General features: G+C 41.0%; 3 protein-coding genes across 3 annotated transcripts; 2 read left to right on the top strand and 1 right to left on the bottom strand.

Annotated features, from left to right (window-relative positions):
- The first annotated feature begins 325 nt into the window (after positions 1 to 325).
- Positions 326 to 2,307, top strand: LOC130744123 (F-box protein At1g80960-like). The gene is made up of 3 exons (XM_057596312.1): positions 326 to 1,216; positions 1,663 to 1,803; positions 1,939 to 2,307. Exons 1-3 carry the CDS (start codon positions 326 to 328, stop codon positions 2,305 to 2,307), a joined length of 1,401 nt encoding a protein of 466 aa, XP_057452295.1.
- A 2,254-nt stretch (positions 2,308 to 4,561) lies between these two features.
- On the bottom strand, positions 4,562 to 8,644 carry LOC130742566 (protein ECERIFERUM 16). The gene is made up of 4 exons (XM_057594657.1): positions 8,121 to 8,644; positions 7,800 to 7,912; positions 6,828 to 6,932; positions 4,562 to 5,413 (listed from the first exon to the last, which is right to left on the bottom strand). Exons 1-4 carry the CDS (start codon positions 8,470 to 8,472, stop codon positions 4,745 to 4,747), a joined length of 1,239 nt encoding a protein of 412 aa, XP_057450640.1. The 5' UTR covers positions 8,473 to 8,644; the 3' UTR covers positions 4,562 to 4,744.
- A 2,132-nt stretch (positions 8,645 to 10,776) lies between these two features.
- Positions 10,777 to 11,379, top strand: LOC130744120 (uncharacterized). Its single transcript, XM_057596311.1, has one exon. It carries the CDS (start codon positions 10,777 to 10,779, stop codon positions 11,377 to 11,379), a length of 603 nt encoding a protein of 200 aa, XP_057452294.1.
- Positions 11,380 to 23,227: the final 11,848 nt, after the last annotated feature.

The raw sequence follows: 23,227 nt of genomic DNA, 5'->3' as shown, positions 1-23,227 counted from the left end.
TGGAAGTACGCCGTATTCCGATCACCAAGGCCACCCTGTTTTCCCTAGCCTTTTGGTACCAGAGCAACTCTTCCTGCCTCAGAATGTTGCGGTATTCCCTCTGAAGCTCTGCCTCGAAAAGCACCATGTCTGAACGTATGAAAATACTGATTGAAAGCTTTTAATATTAATTAATGGAAAATAATAAAACATTAAATGTATCAATACCATTTAAAAATAAATTAATGCTATTATTTTTTATTGATTAAATATAAAAAACAACTTATATCACAAAGGGGTTTATCACAAAGAATCACATTTCTTGAAACCCTAATTTTCACGAAGAATGACAGAAAGGAAGAAAAGAAGCGATGAGGGTGACATGATCAGCCTTCTCCCGGATGAGATCTTGACCTATATCATCTCTTCTCTTTCTGTCGACGAGGCCGTGAGAACCAGCATCTTGTCAAAGACATGGAACCCCTTGTGGAGGAACTCTTCGTGCCTCGACTTTGATGGGACCCGCATGATCAAACGCCGCAATGTACACGCTGTTCGCAAATATGGTGAACTCGTGAGCACCGTGCTGAACCGTCACCTTTGTGACTTGACCATGTGTCGCTTCAGGTACCTCTCTCCGAGCCTAAATGCTGAGGAATTGGCAGCTTTAGTTAAGTTCCTCGTGGAGAGAAACAAAAATTTGATTTCTCTTACCCTAGAGTGCATTAAGACTAGACCATATTTTCCATCTGTTATGCTTAATTTCAAGTCTGGGATCTTTTCAAATCTGTGTTCACTCGAGCTTAACAACTACTTGATGAGGAGGGTTAATGCATCTGCGTTTGAGGGATGTAAGAAATTGAAGACCTTGAAAATGAAGAAAATGATCATGGAGGAGCAAGCTGTCAATGATGTTCTGGAAAACTGTTCCAGTTTGGAGAGGTTCATCCTGGTAGAGTCAACCGGGTTCAAGAAACTCAAGATTCGTAACCCGAGTCTCAACTTTTTGGAGCTCCGATGGTTGGTTGTGAATGAGATAGACGTTTTTGTTGAGAATCTTCATGAAGTGGTGATCGATTCTATTCTTTGTCCATCCAAGGGTTTGAAAATTTACATTGTGGACTTAAGAATATTCCATTCGACCTGCAACCCAATTGCTCAAGAAATTCAAGCTAAATACTTAGGGGAAAGTATTATGAAAAGCCAGGACATTCTTGAAAATTGCAGTGGCCTTTTTGTAAGTTTTCTTTTATTTTAAATTATGTTTGTCATTGGATCAAGGTTTTAAATTGCAATTTCCCTCATGTTGTGAAAGTGTATGCAAAAGCGGTGGATATGGCTACGATTGTTGTTACGACACACTTACAGGATTCAAAATCCCTCTATCTTGCAGCCATAATTGCTATTGCAAACCCTAACTTAATACCCTGTTTGATATGATGTGATTGATGAAAATAATAGTAGTCACAATTGGGGTAGTATCTAAGATTTTGATACTTTACATTCACAATTGTGACTACACACAAATATTTAAATGACAATTTTTATAGTTAGATTTATATAGTTGAAAAAATAATGATTCATTTACTTTCGTGATGAAATTGTAATGTTTATTATGGCCTAGGTTTCCTCATATAGATAAAATATGTTGTGGTGCTGACAGTGATGATTTGTTCTATGTAGGAATCTCAACCAATCAACATTTTTCGTAATTTATTAACCATGTCAATTGATTTGGATTTGAACAACATAAGAGAAGCTCTAGCACTTTCATTCGTACTGAGATCATGCCACTGTCTGGAATCTCTTGATATTACTATACCGGTATGTCAGTCATAACCTTGTTGCATTCATACTACTTCCATTGTGTTATTTACTTACTAAGCTAAACATTGAAGGATGGAATTCATTTAAGCCTAATATATCTATGGTTCTTCAAATATTGATTGTGTTTCATAGGTGAAGAAGGGTTCAGATACGAGTGATGATGGTGCTCTACCATTTCCCAAGTCAATGTTCTGGGAGAGACGAAATTGTGTTAATCACAAGTTAAAATTTGTTACTGTAAGGGGTTTTACAGGGAAAGAACTAGAAGGGAAGTTTGTTGAGCATTTGATTGCAAGAGCCGTCATGGTGAAAAAAATTACTATAATTTGCAATTTCTCAATAGTGGAGGAGGCAAGAAAGTTACTGTCACAGCGAAGACTATCAGTTTATCTCTCAATCATATTGAAGTCTAGAAGGCAGATTAAACTAACTGGGGTTGCTGACGCAGTAAAGGGCAGGTTAGCATATCTAAAGAATAATAGTGAGTTCTTCCAACGCTGAAATGCTAATTTGTAATAATTTTTCAAAATTCCTATGTTTTGCAAGATTCTATGAATCTTTTTAATACATTATTTGATGGATTTCAATTGAATTTCATAATAGTACTATAAACTTGGTTGAAAATGGGTGCTAAAGAGTGTTTTTAGCCTTTCTAGCTGCAAGTAATGCGTCGTACATCATTGGTATATGGTTGGTATATGGAGTTATTGAATATATGTTAAGATTTAGTTTATTATTAGTCTTATCTCATAGCTATATAGTTAAGATTTGTTTATCTATTTTAGATACGTTTAGCTAGATATATTTAGTTTCTTTTTATCTCTTTGTTAGTCTATATATATTGTAGTCTATAGTCAAGTATTATCGATAAAATACTGAGAAATATATTATCATATTCAAATTTTATGGGATTGGATGATGAAGAAAACATATATATGTTTGAGTTAAAGTTTGGAACTACCACACAAATACATTATGATAAATGTGTCTCTTATTGCGGTCCTAGTAAATGATTTTTTTTCTAAATGTTCCTGGGAAGAAACTAATCTTACATGTGCATTTTAATCTGTATTTAAGGACACGTGGTTAGTTCATTTGGATGGAGTAAATAGAAAGGATAGAGACATTGAAATGCACTCCAAGGTAAAAACTTGACAAGTTTTGTCTTACGTTGAAAGTTAATAATTTCTTTTGACTCGTATATGAGTTAATCTCGTATCCCAAGAAATTCAACGGAAGCCGATTGTAGTGATTAAAAGTGATTGTATGAACCACTAGGTCAAAAAGTTGATCCGTAGAAGTCACACTTTAACACCTTGTTCCTTCATAATAGTCGCGTCAAAATTGCGATAAAAATTTAGTTAGAAAAGAATATTCCAAGAAAATAAAAATTTCACTTTAAAAAAGGTTTGGTTAGGGTCTGCCACTATAATTGTAGGGAATATACTTAATATACTTTTAATTTTATTTGTGTTTGCATCATTGTTGTGTTTTTTTAAATATTATTTTTGTATGAGGTAAACTCTGATAAGTTTACGAGACGAGTTCACGAGTCAAGCTTATAGACACACCACGGGTTTAATTTACTTAAACTCTAGAGTTTGACAACCTTTCTCCCCACCATGGATTCACACTACTCCACCATCGTGTTCACAGCTACAACAGTATTGCATTCTATCAGGGTCATATTTTGCTCAAATTCAAAAAGAATAATTGGCATCGGATGCGAAAATTTTCTAAATAGTTTCTCATTCATGGTGGAAACATGCCGCAAATAGTTTGCTCATGGAGGCTCAATTCCAACACAATAAGAAATTCTTTGAATGCTGCAATAATTTGTTGGAGACCCTACTCACAAAGAGGAGAAAATTGGAAATCATATCACACTTATTTATAATTTTATTAAAAGACTGGAGTGCCGTATTGAGGACCTAGTAAAGTTTGTGTATGCATCGCACATGCATAGAGAAGATGATTTTCAGATTCCAAGCTGCTTTGCTGAAAAATCATTCTGCTATGATCGAATGATGAATCGTAAGAGATGAGACGAAGTTGAGCATAGTCATGCTAAAACTAATACTTGTTATGAAGGAGTTTCTAGTCGGAAAGCTGAAATTCTTGTCAAATACAGACTTTATGAACCGAAAATGTTCTCCGAGAAATCATGGATTCATGGCAGCAGATATGTCAAATGGATTAAAAAAAACAATAGGAATAGAACCTTTAGCAGGAACTGGTTCTACAGAGTAACAGAGCATTTAGACGTTTTTCTCATGTTCCATGTTGCTTCTTGAGTTCTTGGAGCTGTAGAAATGTTTTGGTAAATATAACTTTTCCCTTAACTTTGAGGAAAGGAGCATTGCGATGCTTCGAGTCTCTTCCTCCTTCTTCCATTGGAGGATGGATCAAACTTTCTGCTCAATTCGTCCACTTCGTCACCAGCAAGGATTGCCTAAAACTTCACACATGCTTGAAAAATGAACTAGGGAATAAACTAGCGGAAGTACGATTTTACCTGATAACCCAGCCTATCCTTTTAATTTTGAGCCATGACATATTGGTTTAGGTCAACACAATCCATGATAACCTATATTAATAACGAAGAGTTTTATTGTATCTTATTTTCCAATATTTCTACTTTCTTGAGTGCTAACAGATTTACCAAATTTAAACTCACAAGTCAAATGTAAAAGTAAAAGCCTACTTAAATTTTTTCCTTTGTATGACAATTTTGTTGATGAAATCGAACCATGAATCAATCAGCATTGCTGTAAACATCAGCCAAAGGGGCAATTCATTCGATAGAGGATCACGCTTTCTCGTAATAGGTCAGGAACCATAGAACACAGTAATGGAAGAAGACAAGGCCATTTTCTCTTAGCTAAAACAAAGATGAACACATCATATTACACATAACAAGGATGATTAACCTTAACTATCAAAGTGTATCAAACCATGAATCAAAATCATCAGACAATTTGGGTTTGCTTCCAGAATGTGAAGAAGAATTTATGCTCTGGGTGACAGGCTTTTCTTCCTGTGGCCGCCGTAATGAAACATTTGGATTCATCAAAGTGGATGTTTCCTCTAGCAAGTCATCAAGTGCATCATCTATACTAGCTGTAACTGATGCAGTTTCCGATGTAGCTGGCTCTTGATATGAAATCTGGGAAGGATCCACCAAAGACGCTCCCAACGATACAGGAAAACCGGCATTGGACTTCACGCCCGTAGAATCTAGAATCTTGGTCTCACCAAGTGAATCTAGTAGCATATCCAGTTCCTTTTCAGCAGTAGCTGCCTCAAATGTAGGCTGCTTCCCTGTTTTATCTTTAGTAGAATGTAAATTACCTTCTGCACTTGGAAGGCATGATTTCATTTTACCAGAACTGCCAACATGCTGAAATTCATCATTAACATAGTTCACAGGAACCATAAAATCGTTGGACAAAGTGAAGGTAGAAGGAGCACAGCTGCTACTGCAGGAGGTACTAGTTGATCCAAACTGATCTGCAGCAAAATCATCTAGGTTTAAATCTTTAGACATCCTATTGGCTAGTTCAGTGTCCTCTGTAGTTTTCAGATCATCAGGTTCTTCATTGCCGCCCTGCAGTAGAACAAACCACATCAATGCAGACTAAATAAATTTGCAGACTAAATTTAAAAGTAAAAAATTCAGTCCGTAAACTAATCATGGTCTTCACGCTCATCAACCAAACAAGAGGGTCATTCCCCTCCCTTTCCCTTTCCTCCCTTTTCCCTCCTATGAACTAAATATAGTGTTAACAATGTACCAGCTGTAGATATCATCACATGGATAGACTTTCCAGTGAAGGAAAAGGATGAAGCTTATTTTTCAGAAAACACTGAAGGCACGTTGGAGCATTATTTTTGTCTAGCACCTTAAAAGATGATGGAGCTCAGAAAATTGATAGTGGCTGCAGCAATCATATCACTGGTCACTAGATGATAAATCCAAGTCCAAGTCAAGTTATGAGATGGTAAGTTTGTGATTGTAGTAGACAAAACAAATTATTGCAATCCAAACTCAAGCTGCACAGGAGGTTATCAACGTTGGCCTGTGTTATTGACTTCATTTATATGACTAATGATGAGTTGCTAGAAGAATGAAAAAAGACAACGATGTGTCAATTTGAGAGGCTAGACTTAGGCCTTATGAAATATTTTGATGGCCATCAGGTCATGGCATACAAGTGAATCAAGAACATGGAAAAATGTTTCTTTTACAAGGCAAGTATGCTGCAGATTTATTATAGAAGCTTCGCATTGTGTCGTATGGGTGTTAACAAGAATCTTTTGAGAGAAGATGGCAAAGAGAAGGTTGATGACACTTTGTATAGAAAGCTTGGACAATCATTGATTTACCTTAAATTAATACAAGGCTAAGATATTGTCTATATGGTATTAGAATTGCATCACTGTTTATGAGTGTCCCTAAAAAGCATCACTATGGAGCAGCTACAAAGATCTTAAATCTTAATACAAAGCTAGATATTGGCTAAGTTTATTTTGTGCCAAGCAGAAGAAGAGAGCAATTCGAGCAGTTAAACAAACAAAAACAAGGTGTTATTTTTGTAATTCTTAGTAAACAACATTTCTGCAAATCAATTCGCCGAAAGGGGTTCTACTTCTGCAATGCTCACATTTGGGGTAACATTGGGGCAACAAACAAACTAAAACAGACCTGAGTTAGCATTTCAAACTCCAATAGACAGTTACATTTTAAGTTATGTCATCAATGGTTTATATCAGAGGGTAAAAAAATGTCTGAACTCCAAAGCAATTAAAACATGAACAATTACGGAAAAGTGCAAGTTAGTTCATATGTATAACTATGTACAATTAACTCTGCTGCACTCTGGGCCCAACCTCTATGAATTATGTAAATATAAGTAATGTGCAAATAAATATTATGAATACAATTTAACTGTAGTGTTAAGACAATTGGAAAGAGGCAGCCACCTGCATAATTCTCAAGATCAATGAGAGAGTGAACATACCAACTCAGTGGGTAACAGGTCAGACTCAATGAATAATTTCTTTGATAAGTCAACTTTTGCAAGAGCTTCAGCTATAGCATGCAAATTCAAGGAAGTAAATGATACCTGCATAAAACCCAATTCATGGTAAGGCAACACTAGATGAAGAAAGATGATAACACAGGCAAAATAATCGATATACGATATGTTGGAAATTGGAAAGGGAAATTTTGACAATCTCTTGCTGAAAAAAATTGTCTGTAAACTTTGTCAAATATTCAAATGTAGACTTTTGTAGTCAATCAAACTTTCAGCCCCTACAACTTTTGTTAGCCAAGCAAGTATGAAAACTTCAAATTCAAAAAAATTTCCAGTCAAAGAAGGTTAGCCCAAAAAACCCAGATGGACCAATTCACTGCAGCAGCTACATATATGGAAGAACTTATAATTATAATAACCTTAAAAATGGATTACAAAAGGCAAACACACTGCAAAAGCTTATAGCTGATATTGCATGTCAAATTATGCTCACCTCAGAAGTACTAATTCATCTTAATACAAGTATTCGGTGTGTAATCATCATTTTAAACAGATATAGGGGCTTATAAAACAGTTGGACGCAGGTCGTAAATAGCCTTTCTTCGAGTCTTTTTCTTCTTTCCTTTGTGTCAGGAGCCAGGGCTTAAATGAACACTATGAAGCGCTTCTGCTTCTAATATTACCATTACTTACTACTAAATAAACAAAACAAACAAGTTATTAGGTTACAAGCATTAGAAGGTGTTTGCAGCGGAATTATTAGGTTACAAGCATTAGCAAGGTGTTTGGAGCTGGCCTCATAGATTCACAATATTACTTCAATGAAAACGCTTAGTATGCCTAAAACCTTAGAACCAGAACCAGAACCATTTCTATCACATTCAGAAGGAATCGTTAAATACGATTACTGAACTTATAACTTATCAACATTGTTAAAAAAAAAAAAAAAATTACCTCATGATTTGCAGTTGCCTTATCCTCTACCACAAAATTATCATCTCCAACCCACGACAGCATGCCCTCTCCCCTGACAGCAAGCATAGAACCGAATCCTACACCATACTCCCCTGTAACCAAATTCACATAATAAAAGAATCACAACAACATTTACATTAAAAAAGTATATCAGTAACAAATTACTTAATACCAACCAAATGCTCATTTATCATCAAACATCAATTACACATAACCTAGTGCTCCTACTGAGTAATGAAAGATAACAGGGAGTTCTGTTAAGGGCAGCAAATGCAAATGGGTCATTGAAAAAATACATACAAGGAAGAAGCTCATCAAAAGAAGGTGAACCCTGGAAAGTGTTCTCAGCTTGAGACTGAGCCTCAGCAACCAAGTGACGAAAATCAGCCCCTTTACTTTTAGGCACAACATCATCACTGATCCCTACAAGCCCAGAATCCAATCCTTCTTCCTCGTAGCGATCCCAATTGGTGGGAAGCGCAGAAGAGCCCTGAGCACGAGGGTGATGGGTTTTCTTCTCGATCACTTGCTGCTTGCCCAGTGGCACCTTCGCAGCATCATTTGTGGTCTGGGCATTGTGGTTTCCGTGAGATTTTTTGGTATGGTGTTGTGTGTGAGCTCTCTTTGATTTTGCCAAAGCCTTCACGTCCATTGAAGAATGTGACAAATTGTTTCTGATTTTAGGGTTTAGATGAAGGGTTGAATCGAATCTCCGAGCGAAGCTTCAGAGAGAGGGAAGAACGGAGGTCACCGCTGCAGTTTAAACGGCGTCGCTTTGTATCTCCTTCAACGGCGGCTCGTTATCATATTATGGGCTCGACGACCACCTAAACTATAGCCTTTCAATATTTTTGGTCGAAACCATGGCCCGTTTTTATGTAGTTTAAAAAATGAAGTTGACCCAAACTAAAAGTTAGAAAGACAAAAACCCCAATTCAGTTGTAGTTTAAGGCGGAGTATAATCCTAACGTTGTTTAGATGTACTAAGTAGGCATGGGTTAAGATGTTTTTGAACTATCTTGTAAGTTATTTTGGGCTAAGGCCTAATTTCTTTTCATTCGATGTATGGACATCTGTTGTAAGTGCTTTCAGGCAACTCTTTATTTAATGAATTATGAACCTTTGAAAAAAAAAAGGTGCAATACCCCGATATACCTAATGGGTATTGCACCGGTGCCATACCTCTGAGGGCCAATACCATTACGGCACGTGTCAGTGAGGGTAAAGGGAAACTAGATTATCTAGTAAAATAGTTTTTGATTATATTTAAAATTTAATAATCAAATGACATAAAAGTCTTCTGCAACTTCCTTCATCCTCCGCCTGCAGCTTCTTTCTTCTATCTGCAACCCATCAAGATTTATACACATGAAATTCGATTTATAGCTTCCTTCACGAAAGTTGTGTTTGGAAGTAGAGTTTTCTTCAAGATTGGCTTGTGAGTGAAGAGTTGTATTGCTCCGGTACCTTTTGAGAATGAGAGATTTAGTACGCTACAGTTCATTCTTTAGACTATAAAGGACTAAGTTATTGACCAAAAAAGGACCAAGTTGTAAATTTTTAAGAAACAATTATATTTAAAATTATGGCAAAATAGTAAAAGGTATTGTACCTTTCTACCTTGAATGAGTACCAAAGAAATATTTCTTTTTGTACAACTCATAAAGAAAAACAACGGATGGGGAACCCTGGAATATGTCTCACAGAGGAGATGCCCAATGTGTCATCCAAGAGAAGGAGACTCATACCCTCTAAAGGATTCTTAGAGACCACAGTGGCTTCGTCTTGATTAGTTCATGCTTTGCCAAAAATCCTACACACGCATTAACCTCTTAGAGTGTGGTGGAAATCCATTATACAAGCTCTACTCAGAAGCTTCTTCAGATCCCAAACCAGAAGGCATACAAATGTCTCAACAAAGGCACAAATTCCACTACGTCTAGAGAGTTAGATTGACAGTCCACTACTTAGTAACCACAATTCCAAGCAAGAGCTAAACATGATACATGGCCAACAAACCAAATCCTCCCCTGTTAGAAGTATGGACTGGGCGAGACCCCGGAGGCCCTCGCCCAGGGATGCTTGCTCCAGGGCGATACACAAAGCCGGGGTTTGGGCCTCCTCTGAGAGGCCCAAACTGGCCCACTAAGGACAGCTAGGCAGGCTCAACACCCAGCCTCTAAATTCAGTTACACTTTCTCTCTCTAAGCGGTTACACTCTCTCTCTTTCTGGATTCTCCCATGGCAATTCTCACAATCTAGGTACTATACTTTCTTTCTATGTTCTTGGCTGGAACATTTGGCGCCGTCTGTGGGGATCGGTATATTTCGATTCCCAGACTACGTGGATTGTTATTTTTGGTTGAGAGAAGTTCGGAATTCTGTGCAATTTCCTCTGATTTTCGTGTTTTTAGTTGAATTTCTGGTTCGCGGTTGAAATCCGATAGAGACTCGTCGTCGTCGGCGCAACAGGACGTTGGAGCAGAGACGCGATTCACCGCCGCGTCGTGTGAGGGAAAGACCGCGTCGTGAGGAGGTTTGCCGCGAACAACCTGAGCAACCGACTCCTCCTCCGCCTCCTCCTTCTCCTTCTCATCCACCTCCGCTACCTACTCCACCGTCCTCACCTTCGCAGCAAGGATCTTGAGTACGCTAAGCCTCGGGAGGCGGATCACCGTTACCTCAAGCTCCGATCACTCACAGAGATTGGAGACGCTTGATCTATAACGTTGACAACATACGGAAGCGGAATGATTACTTGCAAGAGCAGTTGGATTACTATCGCCTTGAGCAACAGGACGAGGGAGAACGGGAGGCAGAGGCCGTAGCGGAGTTTGAGCCATTCTCGACGGCGGTAAGGGAGGTAGCAATTCCTGACAACATGAAAAATCTCGTTCTGGAGACGTACAACGGAAAGACGGATCTGAAGGATCATTTGCTCTATTTCAACACAAAGATGGTGATAAGTGTAGCTTATGATGCGGTGAAATGTTGGATATTCCCGTCAGCGTTCAAAGGCACGGCGATGGCTTGGTTCACGACTTTGCCTCGCGGATCTATCACGAACTTCCGCGATTTCTCGTCGAAATTCCTCGTTCAGTTCTCCGCTAGTAAGATCAAGCAGGTTACGATTGATGATCTGTATAATGTTCGCCAGTTAGAGCAAGAAACGTTGAAGCAGTATGTAAAGCGGTACAACATGGCATCTGTCAAGAACGAGGAGTCGGAGCCACAAGCCTGTGTGCGCGCCTTTAAGAATGGACTGCTGCCAGGGAGGTTGAACAGCAAGCTAAGTCGGAAGCCCGCTCGTTCGATGACAGAGGTCCGCGTTCGAGCGAAAACTTACATCCTGGATGACGAAGACGACGCGTTCAAAAGGAGGTGTGCGAGAGCGGAAAAGAATGGCGGCCAGCAGGACGTATCGCCAGCGGGCACGCTCAGTCGGGAGAAGGGAGAAAGTAGCAAGCAACCGGATAAGAAAGTCAAGCCATCAGAGAAGCAGGCAAGGGAACAACTCTACCCGAAGAAGGAAAGCTTTGAGCGTCGGCGCCCGTGGTAACAAACTGGTTCTCGCCAACGGGAGAGGTCGGGCAAAGACCTGAGCGCGCATTTGACGGAACTGCCGCAGGAGGTAAAGGCGACACACGTAGTCGAAGAGGGCGAGAGGGAAGTTAATCCACCGCGGGTGGCAGTAGTTAAGGCCAAGTAGTGCGGATATCATCGCTCGGTGGGCCATGACACTGGTGACTGTTTCACGTTGAAAAGTGAGATTGAGAGGCTGATCAGGGCGGGACGCTCACAAATGACTGATCACGGCGATCGCTGGCAAGGTAAGCGACAACAGGAGAATAGCTACAAGGGAAACCACCAGCAGGATGATCGCAGGAGGGATGACCGCTGCCTGACATCACCGGTGGACAAGAAGGAGACTTTGGCAACAAGGAAGAAGGGGGCTGAAGAAACTTTCAATAAGGATCTCGAACCACCGGTTGGGGCGATCAATACAATTGCAGGGGGCTTCGGCGGAGGCGGCGAGACGCAGACATGTAAGGGAGGTGAGTTCAGTACAAGAGTTTTCGATTTCATTTGGTTTTCAGCACCCATACATAGTAATATCGTCGGCAAACTTTGAAGGAATTAAGACACATAAGGATGATCCCGTGGTGGTAATGGTGAGGATCAACAATTACAATGTGCGGAGAGTGCTTCTAGATCAGGGTAGTTCTGCGGATATCATCTATGGCGACGCGTTTGATCAATTGGGGTTAACAGATAAGGACCTGATGCCATATTCGGGGACTTTGGTAGGTTTTTCCGGGGAACAGGTTTGGGTGCGAGGCTATTTGGATTTGGACACAGTTTTTGGCATTGATGAGAACGCAAAGCTCTTGCTTGTAAGGTGTCTGGTTTTGCAGGTAATTGCGTTGTACAATGTCATCATTGGTCGGAACACGCTGAACCGCCTCTGTGCAGTAATATCGACAGCTCACCTGGTGGTGAAATATCTGTTGACCTGCGGGAAGGTAGGAAAGATCGTAGTAGACCAACGACGGGTGAGGGAATGTTACAACAATTTCCTGAGCTTGTATGGTAAGAAGGGAGCAGGCGCCGGGCATAGATGTCACGAGATTGAGATTTTGGAAGGCGATCAGGTTCAGTGGGGCGTCCAGGGCCAGGATCAGAGCGGCGTGAGGAGACAAGGTCGGTGCATCAGTGAAAAGTACGGGGGACCAAGAAGGAACCAAAATCAGGAAAGGCCAGATGGCAGGATAGGGAAGGATGGGCAATTTACTAATGATCATGTTGAGGAGAGCTGGGCAAACGTGATCGGGGACTTGGAAATGTATAAATTCAGTAGGGAAGTACTGGCGATTGAGCCCAGGCTCACAGCTAATAAGGAAAGGCACTTGGAGAAGTTAGTATGAGACAATCTTAACCTCTTCAATTGGAGTCAAAAAGACACAGAACTCTGGAGGTTGCCTAGGTTCAACAAGCCAACCCAGCTGGAAGAAAGTGGAGAGAAAGGGGCAGCGCTACAGGGTGCGATTCAGTGGAAGCTCCAGCGAGGCCGCGGCGAACAAAGCGGATTGGGAAAAGTCAATCAACCTCGGGGCGAGCAAAAGACTGAAGAAGAACGGTGCCAGGCATGTCGTCGCAGGAACAAGGGAAAAAGGAAGGTGGAGTGTTGGAAACCAGCGAGGGCCGCAAATTTGAGACTAACAAAGGTGGCCCGCTGCGTCAAGTGAGAGAACAGGCTAGGCGAGACCCCTTTCTACTATAGGGTGGCCGAGCGGGGCAACCAGCTTTCCAGGAGTGAAGAATGGGTGGCGAGCACGTCGGGGCTGAAAGATGAGGTGCTTGGCGTGGTACTCTAACCAGAAGGGGCGACTATCGGGAAAGCAAAGCGGGCGCATAACAGGAACAATGGCGTGACAGGGACAAAAAATAAGGACAAAAAATAAAGATGTACTCTTTTTCTCCATCGCGGGAGATTTTTAATGAGGCATCCCTCAATAAATGTAAAAATCTCTTTTATAATCAAATACAAAAGGATATTCTCAGCAATACTCCTAACTCACAGCTGATTTGTAACGGTTGCTCGGTGGGAAAAATTCCCTGAAGGTGGCGATCTCAACACGACCTTGATGTCTGGGGGTCGCTCCGGAAAGTCCGGGGCAACCGTTGCTACCCGTTGGCGACGTGTGCGGATAAGCTCCTTATCCCAAAAAGCCTCCCCGAAATATGGGCGAGCAAAAGCCTCCCCGAAATATGGGCGAGCATCTCTAACTAGGCTATGCCTTAGGCAACCCACATGGCCATTGGGACCCCAGCCACCATAAGTCCTCGCCAGGCAAAGCTAGCGAGGCCACACCTGATCTTACGGGAAAAGTGTGTGAACAAAGCCTTAGTTCAAAACTGAGCAAAAGCCCTAGTTATACCCGGCACACTCTCAAAGTCGTTAAACGTAATTCAGACAATTGAAAACAGGCGCAAAATTGAATAGGGCGAGACGATAAGCAAAAGCAGACAAAAAGAGTTACAACAAATTTTCATAAACAGTCGGCCTCGCCCGGCGGTCATAACTACAATAAGCAGTGAGAAAAAATAAATACAAGTAGTCAAACTGCGTTGATGTTTTCTTTTTCTCTTTCATTTTCAGCAGCCAGGAAGTACTCCGCGTTAAAGCCTGGTAGATCATTCGGGCCAACCAAACCCCCAGGAGTGACTCTCTTGAAGGCCCCCATCTCGCTAAGATCTAGCCCTTTGTAAAGATGCAAGACTTGGGCCTTTGCAAGGAAGAAGCCACGACCACGCTCTTCCACGGATTCAGCAGCAAATTCAATCTTCAGCATCGTTTCAAGGGCTTTGGCATCAGAGGATCCCTGGGCCTCCGCCTCCGCGATAGCTTTGTTTTTTGCCTCTATCTGGGCTCTCGCTGTGTCGAGGGCCTCGCTCGACGACGCTAGTTCGCCACGCAGGAACACAAGCTCTTTATCCTTGGCGACACAAGCTTCCCGAACGCGTCCCATTCCTTCTGCATGTTGTCAAGTTCGTCTTCCAACTCTTCCACTCTCCCCTCGCAGGCGGACAAGTCAGACTCGCGTTCACACATTTCAACGCCCAAATTGTTCAGCCTGATTACCTTGTCCGCCACCTGGGTTAACAGCCTATCACGCTCGCCATAAGCTTCGAGCGTGGCAGTGCGGTACCCCTCCGCTTTCTGAGGAAGCTCTTCAACTTCAGCAGCGGTGGTCGAATCTCTGGAGAACTTAGCAAATAGGAGGCCAGCGCGAAGAAGGCTCAAGACGGCTTCTTGAGCCACGCCATCAAGATCGGGATTTTCTGCCTCCTTCGGACTCCCAAAGAAAGGATCGGTCAACATAAAGTCGACAGGGGTAAGTTGGTGGTCCACCGGGGAATTCTCTTTTTTCTCGATGTTCAAGTGGTCGGGGGCAGGAGACGAGTGATGAGGGGTAGGCAGAGGTGACGACAGGATGACAGGAACCTGATCCTCATCATTGCAACTCATTGAACGAGCGGGGGAGGCCCTAGGTGAGCTCGCATCGACTTGATGAATCGAATGATCAGATACAGGGACTGGTTGAGGGGCGACGGTAGTAGTGCCCTCGGGCGCAGCCTGGCTGTTGATGATCTCCTCAAGGGCGGACGATGTTCTCACCCCGCCTTCTGGATTTGAGTCGCTCCTTGCAGCCGTGTCTTGGCGGGAGACGACGGTCTCGCCAGATTTGGGCTTTTTGATTTTTTTTTCTTTTTTAACAAGGGGGCGACGGTTTTGTCTATTCCATCCAATGATGGCTCGAGATATTCAACTTCTTTGGATTTTCGGGGTTTTTTCTTTGGTGGAGGAAGAACAGTTTCGCCGGTGGCGCTTGGTGTTGGCTGTAACATCCCTAAATCTCGGGGGTCACTTTATAAATCTTTTTTCAAAAACGTGGGTAAATTTTAGCCGAAATAAAAACATTTTCGAAACATAGCTTACAAATAAAGAAGTAGTAACTGGAGAAATAGACTGAATAATTCATTTTATTAATAAAAGCTTTGGAAGCGTACAATGATTCTTTCGAATTAAAACATAATGATTAAACTAGTGTTCGACCGCCCCCGAGCCAACACAACAAGAAGGTCTCTAGGTTAGGTTCGAACCCTATAAATAAACTCGGCTCACCCCCAAGTACAGACTCAATTATCACACTCAATACCCGACTCATAGGCCGCGTGCCCTCCAAGGCCTCCTCCAGCACTCACATCACATCGCCTTGCATCCTCTGCTCTCGCCAATCTCATAGCTGAACCATCAATCGCGCGGTCGATGTCTCGAGCCTTGTCGTCGTCCACATCAAGCAGGTATAGGGCCACATCTCGACTGATCACATGCATGCTTGTTGTCTAGGCGTTAAGCACCCCAAACAACAAACAGCAAACAAGCAAGGGTCAACTTCTAACACACACATATCATAAGTAGGGTATACTACCCTATCAATCACAAGTTTTTCACTAAGCTAACATTCACAAATATGGGAACTATATTAAGTTCTAAGGTTCACAAGTATAAAGAACTATCTCATAATTCTAAGTTTCACAAGTATAGGGAACTATCTTATAGTTTATTGTTAGTCAATGCTTGTGCACATGCATGCATACGCTTTGGATATCCATAAGCCAATCCCTCATGGAAAGGCAGAACGAACACGACTCCACGATCGGGGTTTGACACCTCCAACGCACCGCTGCCCAACAGCTTGATGATCGGGGTTGGACCTCTCCAACGCACTGCCGTTTCACGTTCGTCCTTTGTTCAGGTCCATCCCCTGAACGTCACCACTGACAAGCCCAGTCCAGGTCACCAGCCGTGGCCAACCAAGCCTAGTCCAGGTCACTTGGCCCACAAATGCATGCCATGCAAGTCAGTCATCATCACTAGGCCCTAAGCCCATCACGTTCATCTCATATGAACAAAATACCGTAACATAGTAACTTGCATGCATATCAATAAAAGTAGCTAACATCCTAGGCATATAGGTATGTTCATAATAACACTAGCTAACATTGATTGCATCATCATCATATAGCATATCTAGCACATATATCATCTATAGTCCTAGTATCATGCTTTCTAACAATCACAATCACAACCAATTTATCTAGGTCGAGGCCGAAGTGCCCTTACTAGAATATTCGAAAATCATAAGGTCCTTAACATTTCACAATCATACAATCACAATCAATCATAACCGAAGTGCCCTTACCTCAAAGGTACGCTTTCCTAGAAGTCTCGGGTTGCTCCTTGAAGCTAGTCTACACTTGGAAATTTCCTACCAACGAACGAATAGAGTAACGTTACTAATCGGACCATCGGATCGATCATGATCCCATCCCCTTATTGGTCACGAAATTCCACCCAAAAACCTTGAAAGTCCAAAACCATTTCTTTTATAAGAACAAACATTCTTTTCTAAAGCATTTTGCTTGAAGATCATAAGAACACTTGAAGAACTTTCGAAGAAAAACAAAATTTTCGCATAGATTCAATCCTCCCAAGATCAAAACCTCCTTTATAAAATCCTTTGTTTGAATTTCATAAGAACAAAACAAGAACATCAAGAACTTCTTTAGGAAAAACCCTCAAATTGATAAACATCTCTAAGCAACTTGATTAAAATCATTCTCTTCTGGATTTGGCAGATCAGCTTAAGCTGCAACCACAGAGCATATTGAGAATGACCTTGCTCAAGGCTTAGAAACTAAAATAACCTAAGAACAAGAAAAATAAAAGAAAGACAAGAGAGGGAGAGAGAGCTCATGCAAATGCAGAGGAGATGACAGCTCTTGGTGTGAAAAAATAAGAGGGGGAAAAGGCTCTATTTATAGTGAGGGGTGAGAGCCAAGCATTAAATGCTTTTCTTTCTCCCCAAGAAGAAGCCCAAACCCACGAAATTTCCAGCCCATTTTAGTGTTTCTAGACTCTTCCAACCTTCCTTGATTCGGTCCTCAAAATTTGGCTTATTTCCTAATTAAATCCCTTTTTAAAACTATCATTTAAATCCTTAATCTTTTAGAATATATAAATCTGAATCCAAAAGGTTTTCAATCAGATATGAGAAGATCCTTGAAGATTTTAAAAACTCAAATATTGATCCCTCATTAATTGAAAGTCAAGGAATCAAAATCCCTAAAATTTCTCACTCATAAAGCCTAGCTAGAAAAGGAAAATACTTGCAAAATACTCATTTTTCCTCCTCCTCATGCCTTGGTTGTCCACCACCTTCGCCATGCTCAGATTTTCTCAAAACAATATTCAAAATAATAATTTAAATAAAAACCCAAAATAATTAATGCATTAAATACACAATTTCCCTCCTAAATGCATCAAAACTTCAAATTTGAATTCAAAAACTTTACCAATGGTTTTGGCTCCAAAATTTCGTTCACCACTCTCATAATAACTCAAAAATATTTTTCAGGATTAATTATTTTATAAACCATAGGTTTAAAAATAATTAAAAACTCATTTTATTTAAATAAAACCTCCGAAAATTAAACAAAGGAATATTCCCTCATGGAATATTCTTAAAACCATGGCCAGCACCTCCCCATAAGGTGTGGCCCAAGAAATTTTCCTCGTCGCCTCGATTCGCCAACTCATCGCCGATGTCGGGCCGATTTTGACCTAAAAGTCGCCGTCGCAGAACCCTAGTAATATTACAGTCGAAATGCTCGTATCGTCACGCACGTCAACGTCTAGATATTTCTAAGACTTAATATTGCCTCTAATTATTAATCACCTTTTAAAAATGTATAATATCACACATAAGACAAGTAATTCACAAAATATTATTATTAAAATAATATGCCCTATAACGGGGTCTTACATTGGCCCGCCAGATTCGGGAAGGACAGTCTCGCCGGCAACGCTCGGCGTTGGCTCGCTAGATTCAGGAGGGACGGTCCCGCTGGCAGTGCCCAGTGCTGACTCAACAGATATAGGCTTTCAGGAGTCCTTGGTTTGCTTCTTTGGTGAGGGGGCGACGGTCCCGTCGTCAGCGCCCAAAGCGGCGGCGCGTCTCCTCTTGCCCCCACCGTGATCAACATTAAAGTAATGGGGCTTCTTTGCACCGTGATCAACCGTGCGGCGCTGCCAAGGGCGGTATCTATTTAAGCACTTCCCAGTGATAGGAATGTCCTCGAGGGCCTTCTCGTAGCAGAGCCCGCCGGCCTGGCGGGCCGTTTCGGCGATGGATTCATCGGAGGGCTGGCAGACGGCCTCCTGAGTGGGACTTTGGTCTATGGGTTCAGGAAGGTTGGCGAACACCCGGTGCCAAAAAGCCTCGATGGCCTCCCCGCCGAGGGGAAGCCCTCCTGGAGGAGGAGGGTCAACCGGGGGTGAAGATGTAGGGACAATGCTTTGGGAACGGGAAGATTTCTGAAGGCTGCGTTGGGAAGTCATTCTGCGGAAGGTAAAACAGAAGAGGGCGCGGGCACATAGATTGAGAAAGTGGTGTTAAGGTATTAGCTCTTTGAAAGAATTGGAGAAGCAAAATAAGGAAGCAGGGCTCAAAGGTTCTGAAAGTGACGAATGATAGGAGAAAGGGGCTTTTATAAGGGAGTAGTGGTCAAGATCGTGTTCGCGTGTAAAGATAGATGGAAGATCGTGCCCCATGATGACGAGGTGAAATGATTACTTTGGGGAAATGGACGCGGATTTTGGGGAAGTGGGACCAGCACATTAAATGGAAGTCACAACGGCTGATTGGTTCAAATTCAAATTGGCAGGCTATATTGGGATTTGAGGGGACGTTTTTAAGACAGCAATTGAGATTCTACAGCGGTTGGGATTCTGAAGATTTGCTGACCTTTGCCTTTCTTCAGTGCATTACACGCGGCCTACACGCGTCAAGGCACCGTGACTCACAGCGGCAATGGCTGCATCTGGGCGGACGAATAAAACGCTGCCGCCTTAGGCCCACTTGTGGACTTATGGACTAAGTTAAAATTTAGCTTTAGCTTTATTTACCACGCCATGTCGGCGACTTATCCAGTTCATTCACCTCAATATTAATCGGTTTTTCTTACATTCGTCGCCTTTGTTCTAAAGACACTCTTAGCTCTCATGCTTCGAGCCCGGTGTCTTGTGGACTGGGCGAGACCTCGGAGGCCCTCGCCCAGGGATGCTTGCTCCAGGGCGATACACAAAGCCGGGGTTTGGACCTCCTCCGAGGGGCCCAAACCGGCCCACTAAGGACAGCTTGTAACACCCTCTAAACCCCGCATAATAATATATCATAAATCAGAGTAAAATGCATAACACAGAGGGTGTCACACTTATTCTCCAGAAACATAAATCAAAACACCTGTCATGCTCATAATAAATATATAAATTTTCTAACTTTAATGTCGCAACATCATATGCATAGCACAGCGTATTTATTTCAACTTCAAAATTTAACATAAAGAGAGTTCATAGGTAACTCTTAACATCAAGGTACAAAACTAAACGTTTCTCGGTGTTACATAACAGAGCATGACTCCCCTAACTAAACCGTAAATGAAAGACTACCTCCTCCAACTAACCCTCGCGAGAAGCTCCACTATCTTCGGTACCTGAGCGATGTCGCATAGAACATCATTCCAACAGAAGGGTGAGAACTCATATCATATGGATAAGCATAATAATAAATAATGTAAAACTTATCTATGCTCCACATAAATTACTCACATTCACTAACAAATAATAAATTATGTAATTTTAACATAATTAATCAAGTTCACAGTTATGGCAAATACTCCATAAATTATAGCTCAATTAGAACATATATAATAGTCTCTAATTACCACCACATCAAATCTCTCCAAAAATATCACCATAACACATATGACTCAAGTGAGACCCGTGCAAATGCCTTTGGTACCAAAGTTGTTATCCTTAGCGGTATCACCGCGTCCACTCCAGACAGATAACCACCAACAAAGCCCTCGCTCTAGGCTTCAAAACCACTCCAGTTTTGGGACAAGTCACTAGCCTCCACGAGAACTAGCAAACATTGCCTCTTGACAACTATGCAGTGTATTGTGCAAAACTCAACTAATATATGCATATTCAGACCATCTCCAAGTCCTAATTATTTTAGCATATTCATCACCAGTTGCACAAAACACATATTACATGTTATCAATTATACAACTTGCAATCACAACAACTTAGCATCTCAAACATAACATCAATTCAGAAACAACATCATATAATGATTATTAAAAATAGATGTAAATTAAATATAATTCATATATAACAGGTTCTGCAACTATTTCCTAAAGACTGGATTTCTCTCTAAATTTTCCCAAAAACTCGCGACATGCTCATGCTCGCCATCTCGCGACATCTCACTGCACAACTCGCCATGTCGCAACATCTCACGACATCTCCCTACGCAACTCGCCATGTCGCTGAATAACTCGCCATGTCGCGACATCTCACGACATCTCCCTACGCAACTCGCCATGTCGCGACATCTTGCGACATCTTCCTGCGCAACTCGCCATGTGCGCGCACCACACATCTAATGAACTATTAAACAGATGTAAATTATCAAATATACTCAGAAAAATCTAATATTTTTATCATGGTTCCGTATACACGTTTTGTAAACCTCTATAAATTTTCAAGTCACAATTCAAAGTACAAAAATCAGGAAAAATCGTACACTAACCGCAGTTCGTAAGAAACTGGACAGCTTAACCTATACTCACTAAAATACACATAACTCGAGCTACAGACGTCGGAATGACGTGAAACCAGTGGCAAAGGTTTCGTAACAGAAAAACCTACAACTTTTATGAAGACTACTTCTTCAAATTCGGCCATTAACATAGCACGAAAAAGGGTACAAGAGAACGTAAATTTCTGCGCATCATGCAAGCCTATCATCTACCCCCAAAATCATCTAAAAACCAAACCCTAACTATTTCAATTTGGGAATTTTTGCAACCTAGGGTTCCTAAATCATGCTTTCTATCATTATCCACTATCATACCAATCCATAAAACATGATTTCAAACCCTTACCTCTTGTAGATCACTTCTAAGTTTTCTCCTCTTTTCTCCTCTCCTTCTCTGCTTTCACGTGTTTCTTGTTCTGCTTCTCTTCTAATCCTTATTGTTTTTCTTTTCTTTCTTTCCATTTCACTCCTAACCCTTAAATAGCCATACAATGGGCCCCACTCTCAATTGCTCACACTAAACCCTAAAACCTTATTTATCTATATCACATAATCACTTAATTATTTAACAAAATCACTTAATTACCATAATACTAATTAAAATAAAATAATAAATAACCTAATAACAGAAAATGGGGTGTTACACAGCTAGGTAGGCCCAACCCCCAACCTATAAATAGGGGGTGGTTACCAATTGTAAAGGACTCTTGACTCATTTCATGAATAACAAACTTTAAATTCAGTTACACTTTTTCTCTCCAAGCGGTTACACTCTCTCTCTTTCTGGATTCTCCCATGGCAATCCTCACACTCTAGATACTATACCTTCTTTCTATGTTCTTGGCTGGAACATAGTACCACAAACACTACCATCAATATTCTACACGACACAATCAACCAAGTTAGCGAGTGAAGAATGTGCGTAAAAAGGTCCAAATCTTATTGTTACTATATTTTCACTATAAATTCAATAATTCAAAACATTTCAAACTGTTTACATTCTCTGATATGGTTAAAAAATACTAACCACACAGTCTTTCTATATACTTTCTGATTGATTTAGTTTTTAAAAATTATTGATTTAGATTTATTTTTATTGAGTCTACCATTCAACTTGTTTTTTTTATAGTGATTTAGACATCAGGAAGACCAAGACATCACAAAGAAGATGAAAGTCATACCAGAGACCAAAGAGCCACTATAAGAAAGTGTTAATTTAGTGTATACAATTAGTGTCGATCACTTATTTGGGCCGGTTAGCATTGGCTAAACCAAAACAAAGAAAAAAAAATTACAGGCACGAAAAAGGGTGTTAAGTTAAAGTTTTTTTTTTTTCACTTTATAGTTGCATCAGCTCACCGCCCACGAACGTCAGTTAAAATTAATGATAAAATCACCGTTCACTCAAATATCGGCCAAACCAAAGTTAACTTCAAATGGACCTAGCCTATTATTTCAGCCCATGCATTAACATCCACATGTCCAACGCTAATCTCCGATGTGTTTTAGGTTAGGGTTTAGGTCTATTTGGCTATGCACTTGCAATTTATGACATGTTTTGACCTTGCCATGATTTTTTGTCGGGTTAATCATCAAATTAGTCTCTGTGTTTTTATGAGAATTTGAGTTTAGTCCCTCCTCGGAAAAAGTTTGGTTTCTATCCCCAAATTGCAGTTAGTTTGGTTTTAGTCTTGGCCGGAGCCCGGAGGGTGGAGCTTCGACAAGAGTGCCCAGTGGCAAACTAGAGTTTACGTGACTTTATCCACGTTATTTTTAATTAAATTTTAAATGACATATATTAATTAATAATTAAAATTACAAAAAAAAATTGGGTGAGTTCTTAATTAACTTAAAAGATGAGATTGAATCCTAATCATTTTGCAAACTCAAAATAATCGTATCTTCTTTAACAACAAATCCAACCAAATCAAACTCAATTCCAACCCAAAATTCCAATACCCTATCCCAATCCCAACCCAATCACTACATTAATCTCTATCTTCTTTAACAACAACAACATATTCTCCATCATCTCCTTCTACTCCCTCTCTGCCATTACACTCTGTCATCTCCGCCTTCTTCTACTTCCTCATGATGTACCTAGCCGAGGGCTTCTTCTCCACCTTCGTCTCCCTTATTGATGCATTATGCGAGATCACCTCTTCCACCAAATAA

The sequence above is a fragment of the Lotus japonicus genome, chromosome 3 (assembly GCF_012489685.1).
Source record: "Lotus japonicus ecotype B-129 chromosome 3, LjGifu_v1.2".
NCBI lineage: Eukaryota > Viridiplantae > Streptophyta > Magnoliopsida > Fabales > Fabaceae > Lotus > Lotus japonicus.
The sequence above is the reverse complement of the archived record's forward strand: the minus strand, read 5'-3'. Positions and strand labels throughout refer to the sequence as shown.